Source organism: Malaclemys terrapin, chromosome 3, assembly GCF_027887155.1.
Source record: "Malaclemys terrapin pileata isolate rMalTer1 chromosome 3, rMalTer1.hap1, whole genome shotgun sequence".
NCBI lineage: Eukaryota > Metazoa > Chordata > Testudines > Emydidae > Malaclemys > Malaclemys terrapin.
Window position 1 is genome coordinate 184,305,278 of NC_071507.1, and position 19,994 is coordinate 184,325,271.

The 19,994-nt window shown below is 42.0% G+C and overlaps 1 protein-coding gene across 2 annotated transcripts in view; it reads left to right on the top strand.

Moving 5' to 3' along the window:
* The window catches only part of VSNL1 (visinin like 1), a 141,394-nt gene that overhangs the window by 50,884 nt on the left and 70,516 nt on the right, over positions 1-19,994 (top strand). Inside the window, exon 2 of one of the 2 annotated variants that reach the window (XM_054024098.1) lies at positions 19,440-19,602. In XM_054024098.1, the coding sequence (XP_053880073.1) occupies positions 19,441-19,602 (162 nt within the window). In that variant the 5' untranslated portion in view covers position 19,440. Of the gene's footprint in view, positions 1-19,435; positions 19,603-19,994 lie in introns of both variants that reach the window. The other variant, XM_054024097.1, reaches the window with a different exon arrangement.

Here is a 19,994-nt window from a genome sequence, read left to right on the forward strand (position 1 = left end):
GAAATAATAATGAAGTTCCTTTTTTGTGAACAAAATCCCTTTACAGAGAGAGCTTTCCTTTTGCTTTGGCTTTTTTTGCCTTTTTTATCAATATTAATCCGAATACATTCAGTTGCCATTCCAATAAATATCCCTGCTAGGAAACTTTCTTTTCTTTTCCACTCTCATCTATAAAACTTTTTGTATGTCATCAGGAAAAAGGATTTGGGAGATTCATGCATGTTATCTGTCAATCAGATTTCAAATACCAGTATTGTTAAGTTGTAGTAATGCAAGTGAAATACAAAAGAAGAGAAATTATGTGCATTATTATTTTTTGACGAGATAGTATATGCATATATTGCCTTTAAAAAATTCCTCTGGATTACTGAACCCATAATTTTTCTATCTGTATAGAAGCAATTTCTTTTAGAAAAAATTGAGTTAATTTAGTGGTTTTTGAAAATGTTGAATTGATAGCCCTAGAAAATCTTCTATTGTTGTATGCAGTGGTGCTGTAGCCGTGTCGATCCCAGGATATTAGAGACGAGGTGGATGAGGTAATGTCTTTTATTGGACCAACTTCAGTTGGTGAGAGAGACAAGTTTTCGAGCTACACAAAGCTCTTTCTTCAGGTCTGGGAAAGGTATTTAGCTGTGACACTCCAAGTACACGATCAAACAGATAGTTTAGCACAAGTAGTTCATCCATAGGTGGTGTGGTGTTTTTGTCTTTTATCATCTTTCTGTGTGAGTTCATCAGAAGCAAGTTCCCCACAGATGAGGACACACCAACTTAAAGTGGCACCAGACCCTGCCAGAACAACAGATGCAAAACCTGCAGACGTATCTCCACTGCTACAATGATCAACACCCTCCACAACACATCTTTCAAGATCCATCGGTTCTACACATGCCTATCACAACATGTGGTGTACCTCATCCAGTGCACTAAATGCTCCAATAAAAACTATGTGGGTGAAACCAGACAATCACCCCCCTCTTGAATGAACTCTCGCAGGAAAATGATAAAAGACAAAAACATTACTGTACCTGTGGGTGAACACTTTTCACAAAGCGCTCACTCTACAGCTGACTGATCAGTCGTCATCCTCAAAGGAAACCTGCACGACACTTTCAAAAGACAAGCTTGGGAGCTTACATTCATAACCTTGCTCGACACTAAAAATCATGGCCTTAATAAAGACACTGGATTCGTGGCTTATTATAACAGCCTGTAACCCGCTATCCCTCCCCCCCTTTTTCTCCTATGACTAAAGGTGTGTTAATGGGCCACCATTTTGAATAGTCCCTTAGAATATGTGTTAACTACTTATGCTAGTCTATTTGATCTATTTGATCTTGTATTGAACTGTGACACTGAGGGAAAGTCTGCACCACAAAATGAGGGCTGTGTGTACACTACAATTTATGTCAACATAATTTGTCACTCGGGGGGAGGGGTGAATAAATCGCCCCCCTGAGTGACGTAAGTTACACCAACATAAGTGCTGGTGCGGACAGTGCTATGTCAGCAGGAGAGCTTCTCCCGCTGACATAACTACTGCCGCTCCCCGGAGCTGGAGTAGGTAAGCCAATGGGAGAGCTCGCTCCCGTTGGCTTAACATGGCCACATTAGAGAGCTTACAGTGGCAAACTCTCTAGTGTAGCCGTGCCCTGAGTTGACCTAAGTTACGTAGACATACAGTCACTACTGTAATTGAATCGGTTTTGTACGTCCACACTACACTCCTTGTTTTGATGGTGCACATCCTCACCAGGAGGGCTTGCTCCAATTTAACTGCTAGTGTGGGGCATAGTGGGATGGTTTCTGGGAGGCAGCAACAGTCTATGTAAGCAGCGCAATACCTGCACTGACACTGTCTTGATCTAACTACACCACCTTAGGTGCTTTGCCTCTTGTGGAGGTTGAGTGTTGGACGAATTACATTGGTGGGAGATACATTTTAGTGTGTAGATGCTTACAGAGTTAGGTGGACGTAAGCTGCCTTACATAGACCTAACTCTGTCATGTAGACCAGGCCTGGTCTACCTTTCGCAGACCCGAGGAAGAGCTCTGTGTAGCTTGAACGCTTGACTTTCTTACCAACAGAAGTTGGTCCAATAGAAGATATTACCTCACCCACATTGTAGTCCTAGAAAATGAAGTCTGCTCAGTATCTATGTAAAAGATGTAGCACAGGCACCACCAGTGAAAGCTTCCCCACCAGTGTTCCTAAATTCTGAACTATAGGGACCCAGTGAAAGGCTCATTCAGTTTCCATGCCCATCTGACATTGGCCTCTTTGCCCAGATGTCCAATAAGGGTGCCAATTAGTGCAGTGGTTATTATTATTTAAGATTAGAGACCTTAACCAAGAGATGGGCCCCATTGTGCTGGGCACTGTACATACACATAGTAAGAGACAGCCCTGTCCTTAAAAGCTCTAAATAGACAAAACAGACAAAGAAACTATTATTCTCCCCATTTTACAGATTGGGAACTGAGGCCAGAAAGATTAATTGACTTGCTTAAGGTAGCATATTAAATCTCTGACAAAGCAAAGTTTTCCAGAACCCAGATTTCCCCCTAGATCCTTAACCACAAGCCCATCCTTTCATTCTGTTGTGAAATAGGTACCTACCTTCCCATTTAGAATCGGACTGAGAAAACAACCATTTATCCCACATAGACCATCAAACAACTGACAAATGACAATAACTTTGTCACTACTGGCTTGGATGGAATGTGAAGCAGTAACCAGGATCTGAAAGTCTCTCCCTCTTTTATTACCAGTCCAAGAGCTATCCAGTCCCCAGAAAGCAATTTACCTGCGCATCTTTCTCCATGAAAAAGACAAGTTTTCAGGTCTCTTTTATTTTTCTTCTGTATTTAATGTTGCCACAAGTTAAATCTTCAGTATTTTTTTCTGTTTGAGTTATAAGTAGTGATGCATGATTCAGTTGTTGACTTACTTAGCCGAGTAATAATTTTGACCATCCCTCTATGTCTGACTTGAAAGCATAAAGCCATTCATTTCATCCTGCAGAATTAGGATTCGTCGTCTCGATAATGCATTTTTTTCTGCATTTAATAGAGTACCATCAAAAGTAGCCACAGGGGAAAGTTCTGATGACTGAGGTCTGAGTGCGGGGTTGGTTTTGTACTGAGGGAAGCAATAGCCATAATAACAGATGCTGTGTTTAAATTTAAAAGGGTTTTAGTAGAAAAATAAGCCTCAATCTATATTCATACTAACCACTTCCATTAACAGCTGCTGCATCTACATTCATATGGTTTTCATTAGTGTGGTTGTTTAGCACAAAGGGTCAAAATCATCAGCTGAAATCCGTTCAGTTACACCAGTGATAAATTTGACCCAAAGACAGCTAATCCCTTGAGGATCAGTCTTTTTTTTTCATTCTTTTATGCAATAATTGTGTGTAAATACAAGACTGAGAATAGTGAAATCTGCTTGTAATTATCTCAGTTATGGTGCAACTCTGTTTATTGAGACAAATCCTGATGTCCTTGTTCACTTTTTTATTCACACCTTTATCAGGCAAAACTCTCATCACAAAGTAGAGGTGGAGAGGGAGAAGAGAAGCTGCCAGTATTCTGTGAGTGGGGGTGAGAGTAAGAGTGAATCCCTGCTCCTAATCTTGCTGCAGCTATTCCCTGCAGAAAGAGGGAGAGGCGCTGGACTTGTCTTGCTACCCCTGCTTCCCTTTGGCTTCAGATACTGTCTAGCAGAGACCCTCTCGCACCAATAAGCACAGCTACTAGTGCCATCCCTCTGTAACTGCAGTGAGCAAAGAGACCCAGATGCTACACCCAGGATGAAGAATAATCTTTTGCCCAATTGAGCCTTTTCTATTATAATGAGACTGCTCATAGTGATATTTTTTGTGGAATAATAATAATTAATATTGTTGTTGCCCTTAGAGGCCAGAGTCCCATTGTGCTAGGCACAGTACAAGAGACAGTCCCTGTCCCCAAAGAGCTTGCAACCTACATATAAGGCTATAGGTGAACAAAACAGATTGGGGGGCCCAGAAAAATAGTGAGATGATACTGGTGAGCATGAAAATCAGTGGTTTCAGCAAACCAGCTGCCTACCATTATTAAGGAATTGTGGGGGCATTGTACACATCATGCCAGATAAGTGTTTTAAGAAGGAATTTGAAGGGAGGATAATAAGGTGGCTTTGTAGATATTTGTGGGGAGCTCCTGTCATTCATGAAAGGCAGAATGGGAGAAAGTTCAAAGGTGCATATTGGAAAAAATTAAAAATGGACAATTACAGCTAGCTTCATTTAAGGAACTTAGGTGGGAGGCGACCTCACAATACCATGTAAGAGATGATAGCTAGGTCAAGGATAGGCTGTGAAGGGCCTTAAAGATGACTACAAGTAGTTGGATTCACTGGAGAAGAGGAAACTAGTGAAGGGATGCGAAGAGTGGAGGAATAAAAGTAGAAGATTCTATTCTATTTCCTATAGATCAAATCCTAAAGTCTGTACTTTGTTTCTACTAACATCTGTATTGAGGCAAATTCCCAATGAGGTAGCACTAAATGAGTGAACACTGAATAAAAAGGGCTTCAGGATTTGATCCTCCTTGAGGCCCACTAACGCTATGTTCGTACATGTCGACCTGCAAATTATTTGTCCTCCTTGCAGGGGCAGCCGGCATGAGGGAAATCATTGCGTGAGGCCATTACACCCAGCATATGGGTGCTCAAACATACTGCCTTGACAGCATGGATAAGGGCATATTTGGGTAACAATTCCACGTGGAGCAGATTTTGGATCATATTGTGGTTTTTAAAAGTCTTAGTATGCATAATCTAATTGTAATTTTGCAAAACTTTCATGACACATTCTAATAGAATCTTTCTTTGTTGTTTTAAGATTGTATCCTAGCTTTTTCTCATACATAATTTAAGTCTTTCAGGCCTAGCACCTGAACTCATCCCCTGGCCTTAGGCAGAGGACAGGTACGTAGAATAGGAGGAAACTTTCCTCTCTGGGCTGAAACCTCTGTTTCATGGCAGTTACTGTAACCCAGTGGCTGGAGGAGCCTCCTAAGACTCTTGTACAGCTCCCCATCCTGTGGGGGAGTGGGAGGACTGCTCCAGGAGCCCTCTGGCCCTGCCCTTCCATAGCACTTTCCTGCCCTCTCCCACCTCTTGTGTGTTGCCACTCAGGGAACTCATCTTGAGCAGGGCTTCACACTATAGGGAGTATGCACTCCCATGCCCTCCTCATCCTTTGTTTTCACCTCTTTTGTGCACTATAACTGCATTAGTTCTTCTGCACATGGGATCCTCCACACCCAGGAAGAAAGAGACTCGATTTGCCTCTTAATGCATTTCCTTCCCTGGTTGAAGTAAATAGCAATCCCATAAGAGAGAACCTATGCTGTATAAACTAGTGCTCTCTGACACTGAGTCCTACCTGAATTAAGTTTCTAGTGTAGAGAGAGAATGATCAACTAGTGAGGCAAGATTATACCCCTAGCAAATAGGACCTCGAAAAACATTTTGATTGCTAAGTTAACCACCAGTGTCAGGAACACAGTGAATACCAATTCATGACAGGCTGAAGTCATGTTAACAATTAACATATTGGGTTCTGTGATTGTCTTTAAGGAAATCTGCACTTTGTAACTGTAAATAGAGTGGTGAAAAAAGAATAAATATTTACACGAGTAATAGTAGTTGTAGAGTAGCTTTATTGCCCTTGCACCCATTTTCCTTCCTGCTAAAGTGCTCTGGACACTGTAAATTATTAGCACAATAAAATAGTTGATTAATAAAGCCCACCATTTTAGAGTTTGTACCAAAAAAACAAGAACCCAAGGGGTAAAGTAATAAATACGAGGCCAGCAGAGTGCTTAAAACACTTACAGAAAAGGGGGGTAGATATTGTTTAAAAGCCCTGATGAAGGGGCTGAGATGGATGTAAAGAAGGAGTGAAGTCTACACTGTAGGGCTCATCACAGCAGAATTCATTCATTTAAGACTCAAAGGCATAGTCATAAGAAATCATATGATGTTTGAGCATAGCCACCTGCCAGGATAAGGCTAAAAGAGGAAGTCTTGAATGTGGCCAAGATCTAAACTGTTTAATACCAGCCATGCCAATTTAAAGTAATTTTGCTATTTTGTATGTATCAAGTATAAGGAGCACAGGAATAATCATGATTGTTCAACCTAGTGAGTAAGCGTGATGCAAGCAATTCAGATGAACTGCTGGAATTCCTGTTAAGAGGAAATTACAACAATCAAATCTGGTGATCATGAGGGCATGTGTTTTGTTTTTGTGAAGTTGCCACAGATTAGAAAAGGGAGCAGCCATTGTAAATTGCATAACCAGTGGGGAGAAAACAAAAACTTTCTGACACATGCTTTCCATAGACGCGATGCCAAGTTTTTAAATCTGGCTCACTGTCTCCAAGCATGTACCCTCAATATGCTGGTTACGAGGAAAAAGAGCATCTTCGTACCATGACCTCTAACTGCTGACAAGACTTTGGTTTCATGTGGGGAGGAGAAGGTGGTTCTGATGCATCCAAACATTTTGTAAAGACTAAACTTGCAGGCATCCCAGAGCAAGAATGATACAGTTGTGAGGCATCAATACACTCATGGTGCTCTACCCCATGGTGTGAAATAATCTTACCAATAGGACTAAACATGGGAGACAGATTAGATCTTTGAAAGTTATCACATCTAATCTCTCAGTGATTACACATATGTGCATCAAGATGAACATGATCTTCTAGGCACAACTGGAACTAAAGGACAATTCCAGACCCAGCAGCAATGATCATTAGTCACTGGAGCAACAACCCATGCTCAGTTGTATCAAAAACCAGTGACACGCCTGGTGTGACTAAAATGCATAGGTGACCAGGATCGAAAACCAACAGGAAATTGTTTATAACCCTGGTAAATATAGCCTCAACTCCAAAGGAAGGCTGGAACCCACAGAGGTTGGCATTGATGTGCAAATAGAGCTGGAACTGCTCATCTTCTCCAAAGAAGAGTTTGCAACTGAGCAGTACTTATCAAATATTTCAGCATCGAGAAATGGTATTTTGAATAGGGGATGAATCTCTTAAGATTTTAAAATGGTGCAAGCCGTCCCATTGGAAAGCAAGTCTGAAATGCTTATCAATAGTGGCATTGCAGCCACCCAACTTGCTTTAAGTGGTCAAGTTGAACTTGGTATATTCAGGAGACTGTGGACTCCCTTATCAGTAACTGAGGGGAACTGAAGTAGGAGGAAATAGTGTGGTCTGTTGGAAGCAACAACTCTTGCAACCAAAAACCTCACAGAAATCAGCTGGAAACTGACAACTTTGCCATGAAACATGTTGCAAACTTGTTACAGTGATCAAACTGAATGAATACTGAGAGTGAGAAGCAGTCTGAATAATCAGATTAATGATTACTGAAGTTCAGCTGCATGGTATTTAGCATATGAATAAATCCCATATTACAGCAATAGATGGTGGAAATGTTTTGAAGTTCTGTTTTCACTTATTCTAGATGAGGACAGAGTTGAAGAGAATTGCCCAAATAAGGAAATATTCATCTTAATCCTGATAAAAACAAATCTCTCCTTAAAACTTGCAGCAACCCAGTGCCTACAGAACACTGCAGCTAACAACGGCTAGGCATGAGGAGAAATGAGGCCACTGATCTGCTTGTCTCCTATACTGAGATGGTTATTTTCTGTCAGCATTAGCAAAACATGTCTACCCATTATCCCTTATGGACATCCAGCCTTATATCACTAAACTATCTGAGAAATCTGTCATAGGTGCAGCGATGAAAGTGGGCGGGTACGGACCAGTACGGCGTACCAATAAGAAGCTAGTACCGGCCTGTACGCAGCTGACGTTAAAGCTGCCCCTTTTGCCCCTCCCCCCCCAGTCGGCTACCAGCAGGGCCGCCGACACGGGGGTGCAAAAGGGGCAACTGCCCCGGGTCGGCGATTTAAAAGGGCTACTGCGGTAGTGTCTGGAGCTCCGGGCCCTTTTAAATCTTCGCTGGGGCCCTGGGCGGCGCAGCCAGGCAGCACGGATGGGCTGGCTGGGGGACGCTGACCCCCAGCCCTGCCCCTTCTGCCCGAAGCCCCGCCCCTTCCAGGGGCCCAGAGCTGGGCCCCTGCACCTGTAAAAATGTAATATTACTTTCAAAACCTCATCCAAAAGAGGAGAAGAAACAGAATAAGCAGAAATGGGGGAAAGACTAGTCAGGTGTGGGCACACGGTCTAAAAAGGCATCAGTTCACACGATCTGGTCATTGCAGCTGTTAGAGCTTTCTCCCCTGCAACTCTTGGCCTTTGGAACACTGCTTTATATCTTAGTACCTAGTCAATTGTCCATCTCATTTCAAATAGCATCTGAAAACAACTCTTTCCGCTTGCCTAAACCTCTTACTTTCTATCTCCATCTGTGTTTATTATTTAACAACTCAGTAAGTGTATCCTTTAACTCTTTCAATGAGTTAGGAATTCATTGTGTATGATGGCATTTTATAATGTCAGAACTTTCCATTTTCCTCCCAAGTAAAGAGATTGTTTCCATTGTGGGTAGAGTCACTGAGCCAAGATCTGATCTCAGGTAAAACCAGTATCAATCTGGAATAACTGCATAAAGTCAGTGGAGTTGCACTGGATTTACTCTGGTGTAACAGAAATAAAAATCTGGCCTGTTTCCCCCACTTTGTGTGTGAAGTGTGTTTTGTTAGCAGTAAATGGTGCCTTCTTGCCATTAACTTCAATGTAGCATTACACTGAAAATCCCCATTTATTTATTTTTCATTAAGGGCTATAGCCTCAGTTGCACTGTGTGGCACAAATGATAGCAAAAGTGTGGTTAAAATCATACAGTTGCATCCAAAGTGCCATGTGAAGGGAAAAGCTGGCAATTCGGGTTCCTTCCTATCTTCCAAAGGGAAGAATACAGCAAATTCCTGCACTCTGCAAAGCTGCACAGTTCTGATAAATCTTCCCCTTCAGGGCCACAATGGCACAAATCCTGTCTCCTCTCCTGTGGGTGCAGAGGACTTTTGGGGAGCAGAACCACTTTGCTGTATAAGGCATGGGACAGGGTTTGGGGAGGCCATTCTGGAGGTGCATACCCCTCTGCAGTGTATCCCTGAGAGTATTGTGCAAGGGTGGTTCTGGAGAGGGCTGTGGCCAGAGCAGGCCACTCCATTGTTTGGATAGGAGAATTCCTCTCCCATTCCACTCACAGAGTCCCCCAGCTACTTACTCAAGCTGGGTTCTCTGGAGAAGATTTTTGGCCTTTATGTGTGAATGGTAGGTTCTGGCTCTAGATTTCTATTTTTCTGTGGAACAAGAAATATATTTGAAAGGATGAATCACCAGGCTGGTTTCACAGCCTTGTCTTGCTTCCAACTATCCTTCATGCTGACATTAGTAAGAGGAAAGGCAGTGTCGGATGTAGCCTGAGGAGAAAGGAACAATGCTGAGATTGGTCAGGAGTTGTAGTTATTACCAGGGCACGACAGGGAATTTGTTAAGCAGCTTAGTAAAAAAATAATAAGAAAATTGGTCTGTTATTTCAGATTATGCCCACAGTTCTTCACTTGCCCAGTGTTTTTGCTTCCTGTATTTTTCCATTTTTATATAGAATATGAATGATACGGTATGTGTACTTATATGAACAACAAAGGAATAGATTGTGACTCTCATTCATGGTGAGGAGCAGTGGGGATAATCATCTGAAGCTATGTCTATGCTACCACTCTGGCGATTGACGCTCTGGCGATCAATGCACTGGGGCTCAGTTTAGTGGGTCTAGTGAAGACCCGTTAAATCAATGGCAGAGCGCCCTCTGGTTGACCCCGGTATTCCACATGGAATGAGAGGAGTAAGGTAAGTTGACCGGAGAGTGTCTCCCGTCGACTCAGTGCGCTGTAGACACCGCACTAAGTCGACCTAAGATACGTTGACTCCATCCTCAGTGTCTGCTAGAGGTTTGCAATGTGGCACAAAGGCACTGCTCAAGGAGTAAGGTACTACTCAAGAGGAGGAAAGGTATTAAAATTTGCCCCACTGGGATTCCTCATGTAAGAAAGTGCTCACCAACACTTTGTTTCGGTCTTCACCGAGAAGTCTGAAGGAATGCCTAACATAGTGAATGCAAATGGGAAGGGGGTAGGTTTAGCGGATAAAATAAAAAAAGAACAAGTTAAACATCACTTAGAAAAGTTAGATGCCTGCAAGTCACCCGGGCCTGATGAAATGCATCCTAGAATACTCAAGGAGCTAATAGAGGAGGTATCTGAGCCTCTAGCTATTATCTTTGGAAAGTCATGGGAGACGGGAGAGATTCCAGAAGACTGGAAAAGGGCAAATATAGTGCCCATCTATAAAAAGGGAAATAAAAACAACCCAGGTAACTACAGACCAGTTAGTTTAACTTCTGTGCCAGGGAAGATAATGGAGCAAGTAATTAAGGAAATCGTCTGCCAACACTTGGAAGGTGGTAAGGTGATAGGGAATAGCCAGCATGGATTTGTGAAGAACAAATCATGTCAAACCAATCTGATAGCTTTCTTTGATAGGATAACGAGCCTTGTGGATAAGGGTGAAGCGGTGGATGTGGTATACCTAGACTTTAGTAAGGCATTTGATACGGTCTCGCATGATATTCTTATCGATAAACTAGGCAAATACAAATTAGATGGGGCTACTATAAGGTGGGTGCATAACTGGCTGGATAATCGTACTCAGAGAGTTGTTATTAATGGTTCCCAATCCTGCTGGAAAGGCGTAACGAGTGGGGTACCGCAGGGGTCTGTTTTGGGACCGGCTCTGTTCAATATCTTCATCAACGACTTAGATATTGGCATAGAAAGTACGCTTATTAAGTTTGCGGATGATACCAAACTGGGAGGGATTGCAACTACTTTGGAGGACAGGGTCATAATTCAAAATGATCTGGACAAATTGGAGAAATGGTCTGAGTTAAACAGGATGAAGTTTAACAAAGACAAATGCAAAGTGCTCCACTTAGGAAGGAAAAATCAATTTCACACATACAGAATGGGAAAAGACTGTCTAGGAAGGAGTACGGCAGAAAGGGATCTAGGGGTTATAGTGGACCACAAGCTAAATATGAGTCAACAGTGTGATGCTGTTGCAAAAAAAGCAAACATGATTCTGGGATGCATTAACAGGTGTGTTGTGAGCAAGACACGAGAAGTCATTCTTCCGCTCTACTCTGCTCTGGTTAGGCCTCAGCTGGAGTATTGTGTCCAGTTCTGGGCGCCGCATTTTAAAAAAGATGTGGAGAAACTGGAAAGGGTCCAAAGAAGAGCAACAAGAATGATTAAAGGTCTTGAGAACATGACCTATGAAGGAAGGCTGAAAGAATTGGGTTTGTTTAGTTTGGAAAAGAGAAGACTGAGAGGGGACATGATAGCAGTTTTCAGGTATATAAAAGGGTGTCATAAGGAGGAGGGAGAGAACTTGTTCACCTTAGCCTCTAAGGATAGAACCAGAAACAATGGGTTTAAACTGCAGCAAGGGAGGTCTAGATTGGACATTAGGAAAAAGTTCCTAACTGTCAGGGTGGTTAAACACTGGAACAAATTGCCTAGGGAGGTTGTGGAATCTCCGTCTCTGGAGATATTTAAGAGTAGGTTAGATAAATGTCTATTAGGGATGGTCTAGGCAGTATTTGGTCCTGCCATGCGGGCAGGGGACTGTACTCGATGACCTCTCGAGGTCCCTTCCAGTCCTAGAATCTATGAATCTATGAAACATAGGGTTGCCAATTTTGCTTGGATGCATTCCTGAAGGTTTCATCATGTCAGTCTTTAATTAAAGATTAATCTTTAATTCCTGGAGACTCCAGGACAATACTTAGGGTTGCCAACCCTCCAGGAAAGTCTTGATTTTTGCCCTGGTTGTATTAAGTACATTTTTTTTTTTTTTTTTAGTTTGCTGACACAGAAGTTTCAAAAATATTTGTTCAAGGCATGTTGCTTAGAAACAAAACATTAGTTTTTTTTTTTTTTAGGATGATGTTCCATTCTCCAGAATATGCAACACTTGAACAACAGTGCTTGGATATTGACATACTAAAATGATTTGGAAGCAAATGAATAGATTAAACAAAAATTTTGCTCCACGAAAAGATTCTAATAGTGAGAGCGAGTGACCTTCTGCCTACTTGAAGAACTTAGCGGTTGTGCAGCTGTGCTCTGCTGTTTCTGCCTAATGCATATTAATGGATTTTCAGAGTGGGGAAAAAACCCATGTTTTGTAAACCATGATTATGGTGGCTTAATGTAAAAATGTTTTAATTTTAGAAAATTAAATGTGTGGTGGCAGCTAGTACATTCATTGCTAAAGATGGATTATACCTCTTCCATAATAATAAGAGATGCAAAGAAACCCTCTAAGACTGAACTAAATCTCATGGCTAACTAGAAAAATCTACGAATAATAGGTTTCTTACCAAAATTAATTGGATCTACAGCAACCAGAAGCCTCAGCGCTTGATAGTCATATGACACTGTTGAGCCTTACTGCAGATTGTAATTCAAATGTATTTTGCTAACAAAAGAACTAGAGGTTGAAAAGGAGATGGAAAAAATGAGTTGATATAATTACAGTAGAGGATTATACCTGACGGGACTGATCAACTAGTTCGGTTCCCTGCATCAAATGGAACAAAGCAGATAATGTACCATGTTTAACTGGACCAACAAATAAATGAAAATACATAAGATTTCAGTCCCAAATTATCACTTCCTTACCTGTTGGTTAAGTTTTACAGAAAGCATCATTTATGAAAGGTTTCTGTTAAACTATTCATTGCAATTAGCAGGAATACAATATACAGAGAGGTTCACATTATATGGCAAGATGCATCAAAGGCTGCTGAAAGGTGTTTGAGGCAGATCAGACAATCTGTAGTAGAACAAGCAGGTGAGCAAATACTAGGATTATGTATCACAGAGAAAGACAGGAAAGGAGTGTCTTGTTTCTGTGAATATGATGATGAAAGAGATTATAGATAGATATGTTGGGTCAGTTGTTTGCTCAAATACACTGGTATAAATCCAGAGCAACTCCATGGACTTCAATAATTACATCCACGTAACCTAGAAAATAATTTTTATTGGAAAATGGCGTTGAGCTTTACAGAAGAATGCTATTTCCTGAAGGGATTTTCTCTGCTTTACATATCTGAAATGCATATGAATCAATGGGACTCTGTGAATAAATATATATAATTATAAATAAAAAAAATGAGGATATGGAAATATCAAGAATCCAAATTAATAAATCAAGTAAAAATGACACAGATGAATGAAAGAAGCCAGACAACATTCATTTTAGGCTCCTTATGAGTATAGTAAAGGAAGTTATACGTATTGGTAGTCATCTTTGAAAACTCTTGGAAAACAAGTAAGCTACTTGGGGACTGAAAAATATAGCACTATTTTTAAACGGCAAAAAAGAAACAAAGGAAATCAGCAGGCCGGTTAAAACACAACAACAAGTACAATAGCCAGTCTGTAAACAATTGGGATGGGAGGGAAAGAGAAAAATGTATTACTACTAGATTAGCCAGTGTAGGGTTTTAAATATATAATGTGTCAAATTAACCCAACATAATTTTTTTTCAGTATAAATTCACAAGCTTTGTGGAAAGGGGGGCATCCAAAGACAATACCGGGCCAGATATTCTGAGGAATATATGACTTTCTGACCAAAAGGCTCAATCTTGCCCTATTAAAGCATTTGGAATATTCACATTATCAACCTACCATAATAGCAGGTGTGTATATTAACTTTGCCATATACAGTGGAACTTCAGGGTTACGAACACCAGAGTTACAAACTGACCAGTCAACCACACACCTCATTTGGAACCAGAACGCAATCAGGCAGGAGCATAGATTTAAAAAAAAAAAAAAAAAAGCGCAAATACCATACAGTAATGTGTTAAATGTAAACTACTAAAAAAAATAAAGGGAAAGATTTAAAAAAAAAAGATTTGGCAAGGTAAGGAAACTGTTTCTGTGCTTGTTTTATTTAAATTAAGATGGTTAAAAGCAGCATTTTTATTCTGCATAATAAAGTTTCAAAGCTGTATTAAATCAATGTTCAGTGGTAAACTTTTGAAAGAACAACCATAACGTTTTGTTCAGAGTTACCAACATTTCAGATATCAGAGGGGTAGCCGTGTTAGTCTGCATCTGTAAAAAGCAACAGAGGGTCCTATGGCACCTTTGAGACTAACAGAAGTATTGGGAGCATAAGCTTTTGTGGGTAAGAACCTCACTTCTTCAGATGCAACATTTCAGAGTTACCAACAACCTCCATTCCTGAGATGTTCATAACTCTGAGGTTCCCTGTACAATGTATGGGAGGTGCACTTGAGCCGAAAGCATATGTCTGACTGTGACAAACATTTAGAGCTATTGTCTCTCCCTTACCCATGTCTAAACTGGTGTAACTTCAATGATTTATGCTGGTTTAAATGAGAGTAGAAGCAAGGTTTTTTTTGCCTACACAAAATTGATAAATTGATAGTTATTCCACATGAGGATTATAATAATTCACAAAGAACACAAGAGATTGAAAATGGGCTTTTTTGGTATGGTAACGATCTTTACATCGGAAGCAAATGCAGAGCATGTTTTACCAGGTCTGTCTGCTAGATATGGGCAATACCTAAAGAAACTATGAGCCCAGTTGTGCCTTCAGTTACGTCTGTGCAGCACCATAATGTGGTTGTGCAACACAGGACAGAATTTGTCCCTAAGGCTTTGGGATATTCCTGGCTAATAATACTTTGTCCTATTGGTTGCACTATTTTACATGGTCATACTTGCAGCACTCATTTCATACCCAGTAAATCCTTTGAAACTGTGTCCCTTTTTCTGGGTGTCCAAAATGCTCTTGTTGCTGAAACCTGTGCTGTCCTGGCAACGTGACTTGCCAACAGTTATGACTTGCCCCGGGACAAGCTGGTTTGGATACAATTATTATGGAATGGATAAAGGGTGACCAGATAACAAGTGTGAAAAATTGGGGTGGGGGTAATAGGTACCTATATAAGAAAAAGCCACAAATATTGGGACTGTCCCTATAAAATCAGGACATCTGGTCACCCTAGATGGATACATGATGGAATGGGAAGGGCTGTAAACAAAGATTATTAATAGAACTGTGAGAACTTGGGAAGAGGTATTGAGCAGAGATCCAGAGGAGAGGCTTTAGTGCCATGTCTAGTATCACTCAGTAGACTTGCACAAAGAGATACACCTGTCACAGTCACTAACCACGCAAAGCTAGGAGGGATGGCTAACGCTATGGGTGCCTGGCCAGATAAAGCAGGCTGTGGGGAAATGATGGAAATGGGAAGAGTAACAAGTAGCTCACTTGATGGGAAAGAGACTAAGTTTAAAAATGGGGAATAGTTTGTTTAAAAGCAATATTGCATGGGGGAAAAAGATTTTCGGGAGGGAGAGGAAGGTGATTTAAAATTGAACTTTCATATGAAATACAGAGCTGCCACCAAAGGCAGGTGCTACACTGGACTGTAGAAACACAAGTGCTAAGTGTTGGTCCAGGGAAGACATTATTTCTTTCTGTGCACTGGACACAACTAAGCACCGCATGAAATTTTGAGCACCCGGTTAGCAAAATAGTGGAGAAAATATCATATAAAATGAAACCAAAGTACTGCCATTTAGAACATGTGGCCCACAAGGAGAGATTAAGGGAAATTATGTTATACATTTTTGATAAAAGACGACAAAGGGGCCAATATAAAAATTACTGAAAGAACTGACATATTTGTTTATAAATACAGCTCATATCTCAAGTGCTGACAATAATTGGATGTCAACGATCTACTGAGTGTTCACTATATAGCACTTAATGATTATATTTCTCCACTTCCGTTCTTCTTTCCTGTCTGTTTTATTCCTTTTTAAGGTTTAAATTAATCTCTGGACTTCAAATTAACTTGGGCCCAATAGATGAAAAAGACTTGCCTATGCTTCCACCAGTTCAGGATTGCTTCCCCATAGTATGTTCTTCAATGCTTCACATTAGGGACCTGATTAGGGGCTCGTATTTGGCGTTGTCATTCACACCTGTGCAGAGTGAGGGCACAGGAGGTGTTAAAGGCAATCAGATCAGAATGGTAGTGTTTTAATCCTGTGTTGCACAGATGTAAATGACTACACTAAGCACAGGGGAGTGGAGAATCGGGCCCTATATTTTTCCAGTGGGTTTTCTGTTGCATACAAAGGGAAGTTTTGCTATTGACTTAGATGGGAGCAGGTTGTGAATGAAAGACTATATGAACCCGATCCTGCAAGCTGAGGAGCACCTTCCACACCCATGAAAGTCCATGGAGGTTGAGGGCACTGTTCAGGAGGTGCTCAGCTAACCAGGTTAACTTGAATTCAGTGTGTGTGATGGGGTGAATCCCTGATAGAACTGAGAGTGAGAAAAAGAGTCAGCCAAACTATCAATCACCCAGAGAGACGATAAGGACTTCGCTGCAAAGGGTTCTAGGTACAGGAGCCCTTTATAAAACACCTGGCTCTCTCCCAACTAGAGAGTTAGAGTTGAAGAGCTGGTGAGGAAGGGTCATCTCCGCCAGTTGTGAGACATATGGAGTAAAGGTAAATGGACTGACATTTTGTTATGGAAAAGTAGCCGTTGTTGTTGTTGTGGTTTTTTTGTTTGTTTTGTTTTTAAAGAATGTTTGGTACTTTGTTTGCTAAACCTCTCTGAACTGCATCCTGCTGACTTGTTTGGACAGCCTTTCTGCTACAGTTGGTGTGAAGGGTGGGATGGCAGGCTTGTGAAGAACCTGACCGGAGGTTGACAGGTGACTCGAATGTGATACCAGGGATGTTTAAGACACCATATGGAAAGAGCCCTAGATATGGTTTTGTGATGAGCTGATGCATCGCTGGAATGGCAGACTTAACAGTGTAAGGGAAGGTTTCTAAAATCAGCATGACACAGTCCAGGGGCTATTAGTAAAAGTACCAAAAAATATTTTAAATAAAAAACTCCAAAAGAACAACAAAGAATGTCTTTCCATAAGATAGTGTCAGTCCATTTACCCATTCAAAGCACTCCATATGCCTTATTGCAGACCCAGGTTCCTCCAGGTCAGAGGTTCTCAACCTTTTTCTTTCTGAGGCCCCCCCCAATATGCTTTAAAAACTCCACGCCCACTTGTGCCACAATAACTGGTTTTCTGCATATAAAAGCCAGAACTTCGGTTAGTGAGTAGCAAGCAGGGCAATTGCCTGGGACCCCACGCCACAGGGGCTCCCACGAAGCTACATTGCTCAGGCTTCATCTTCAGCCCTGGGTGGTGGGGCTCAGGGACCTGGGCTTCAGTCCCAGGCGGTGGTGTTTCGGCTTTCTGCCCTGGGCCGCAGTGAGTCTAATGCTGGCCCTGCTTGGAGGCACCCCTGAAACCTGCTCAAGGCCCCCTATGGGGCCCTAGGCTCCGGGTTGAGAACCACTGCTCCAGGTGACTCTTCCTCATCAACCCTTTAATTCTGACTCTCTAGTTTGGAGGGAGCCAGGGGTTTTAATGAGGGCTTCCCTACCCAGAATCCTTTGCAGAGAAGCCCCTCCCCATCTCTCACAGTTTGGGTAGCTAACCACTCTTTTTCTCAGTCCTGGTTCTGTAAGGGCTTCACCCCTTCATACAATGGGATTACTTATGTGAGTGAGGATTGCTCAGGTGAGCTGGGCTTGCAAGATCAGGCCCTAAGAGCCTAGGACAGGAAATGGCAACACTGTCCATCCACTGTCTTTATTACTGCAAAAATGCACATTGGGATAAAATGTGATTATCTAAAAAAAATTAGTAAGAAAGTAAAAAATGAGATGGGGGGGGGGGGGAACGGGAGGGAGAATTATTTGTACTAGTCAATGTGGATATAATAAAAAAAGACCTAAAATTATCAAAAGAAAAATGTAGTCCCACTAATATACTGTAGAACAGTGGTTCTCAAATTGGGGTCGCCGCTTGTTCCGGGAAAGCCCCTGGCGGGCTGGGCCGGTTTCTTTACCTGCCGCGTCCTCAGGTTCAGCCGCTCCAGTCCAATGGGGGCTGCAGGAAGGGTGGCCAGCACATCCCTCGGCCCGCGCTGCTTCCTGCAGCCCACATTGGCCTGGAGTGGCGAACTGCAGCAGGGCCGGCTTTAGGCCGATTCCCCAGAATCGGGCCCTGCGGGTAAGAGGGCCCCGTGCCCACGCTTAAGAGGGCCCCGCGCTTTAGGCTCACCCGGCGGCGGTCCACTCTGGCGGTATTTCGGCAGCGGGGTGGGGGTCCGCTCTGGGGTCTTTGGTGACATTTCGGCAGCTGGGGTCCTTCTGTGCCGCGGAAGACGCGGAGCGGACCCCCCACCACCGAAGTGCTGCCGAAGACCCGGACCTTGGAATCGGGCCCCGCTGGTCCTAAAGCCAGTCCTGAACTGCAGCCAATGGGAACCGCGATCAACTGAACCTGTGGACGCGGCAGGTAAACAAACCGGCCCGGCCCGTCAGGGGCTTTCCCGGAACAAGCGGCGGCCCTAGTTTGGGAACCAATGTTGTAGAACACTTCATATTTCAAGACTGAGGTGTATTACAGGCCCTGATCCTGCAAAGATTTCCACCTGTGATTAACTTCATGCATATGGGACTGCTTACAAATGTAATGTTAATCATATGTGGAAGCCTTTGCAGGATTGGGGCCATAAATTGTAAAGAGTCTGTCAATCATTGAACTGGCATCGGTGGAGGGGTTTAAGGTAAGATTAAAGAGAAATCTGTGAATAATATCATATCTATCAATCTGTGAAATGTCTGAATTTTAAAATGCAATGGAAAGATCACAAAATCCTTTCCAACCCAGCATAATATTGACTAATAACAATGTCAGCCTAAGGAACGTTCTCTCATAATTGAATACCCAAGGAATGGTTAGGAACCACTTTATCAAGATTACTAAAAGAAAGGTCACTTTTTAATACGATGGTAACCATTGGTAGGAAGAACCTGTTATTCCTCTCAAAAAGAAAAGAAAAAGGGTGGAATCCTTGTATTAAATGATTATTAAAGATAAAAAGATTAAGCAAATTCTCATTTATTTTGAAAGCAAACTCAGCAGTCTCTCTGCAGGACTTAAGAGCTTTAATTGAAAGTTCTTAGGCTGAATTCGAGAAATACTAAGAATTAAACTATCACTTATTTAAATATAGTTTAGCATCCAAATAATCAGGGGGAACATGGGGCAGGCTTGGCTGAAAGCATCAGTGAGCACAAAACAAGGCTGTCAGTAGCATACTCCAGCTTGGTTGCTAATCAAGTTTTAAAACGATCACAGCAACTTGGCTAATTGTATTAATTTGCTTTTCTTAAGGCAGAATGGGGAAACAGAATAGCAAACTGGCCCCTGAAGTGATGGAGGATCTGGTGAAGAGCACGGAGTTTAACGAACATGAACTCAAACAGTGGTACAAAGGATTTCTAAAGGACTGTCCTAGTGGTAGACTGAACCTTGACGAATTTCAGCAGCTTTATGTAAAGGTACGTTATTTATTAGCTTCCTATTGCACAGCCACAAGAAGGGTATCAGAGTGGTGCCTCAATATGTGTAGAGCAAAAATATTCTTCATGTCTATCATTCAAATTAAAGTCTATACTGACAAGGAGCAGACAGGTATGTACATAGGAATTGCTATAGCAATTGGACCAGTGGTTCAAATAGATCAGAATTCGGTCTCCGAGAGTGACCAATACCAAATGCTTCGGAGGAAGGATCTAATTTTCCCAAAGGGGAAGAGTCTTCCTAAACCCTCTCAACTAGGGGTTGTTTTATGCTCTGAAGGATGAGGGGTTATGGTCCCACTCCTGCAAGATGATCCATGTTGGCAGATCCCTATACCTCCATGCAGTGCTACTGGTTTATAAAATGAGTA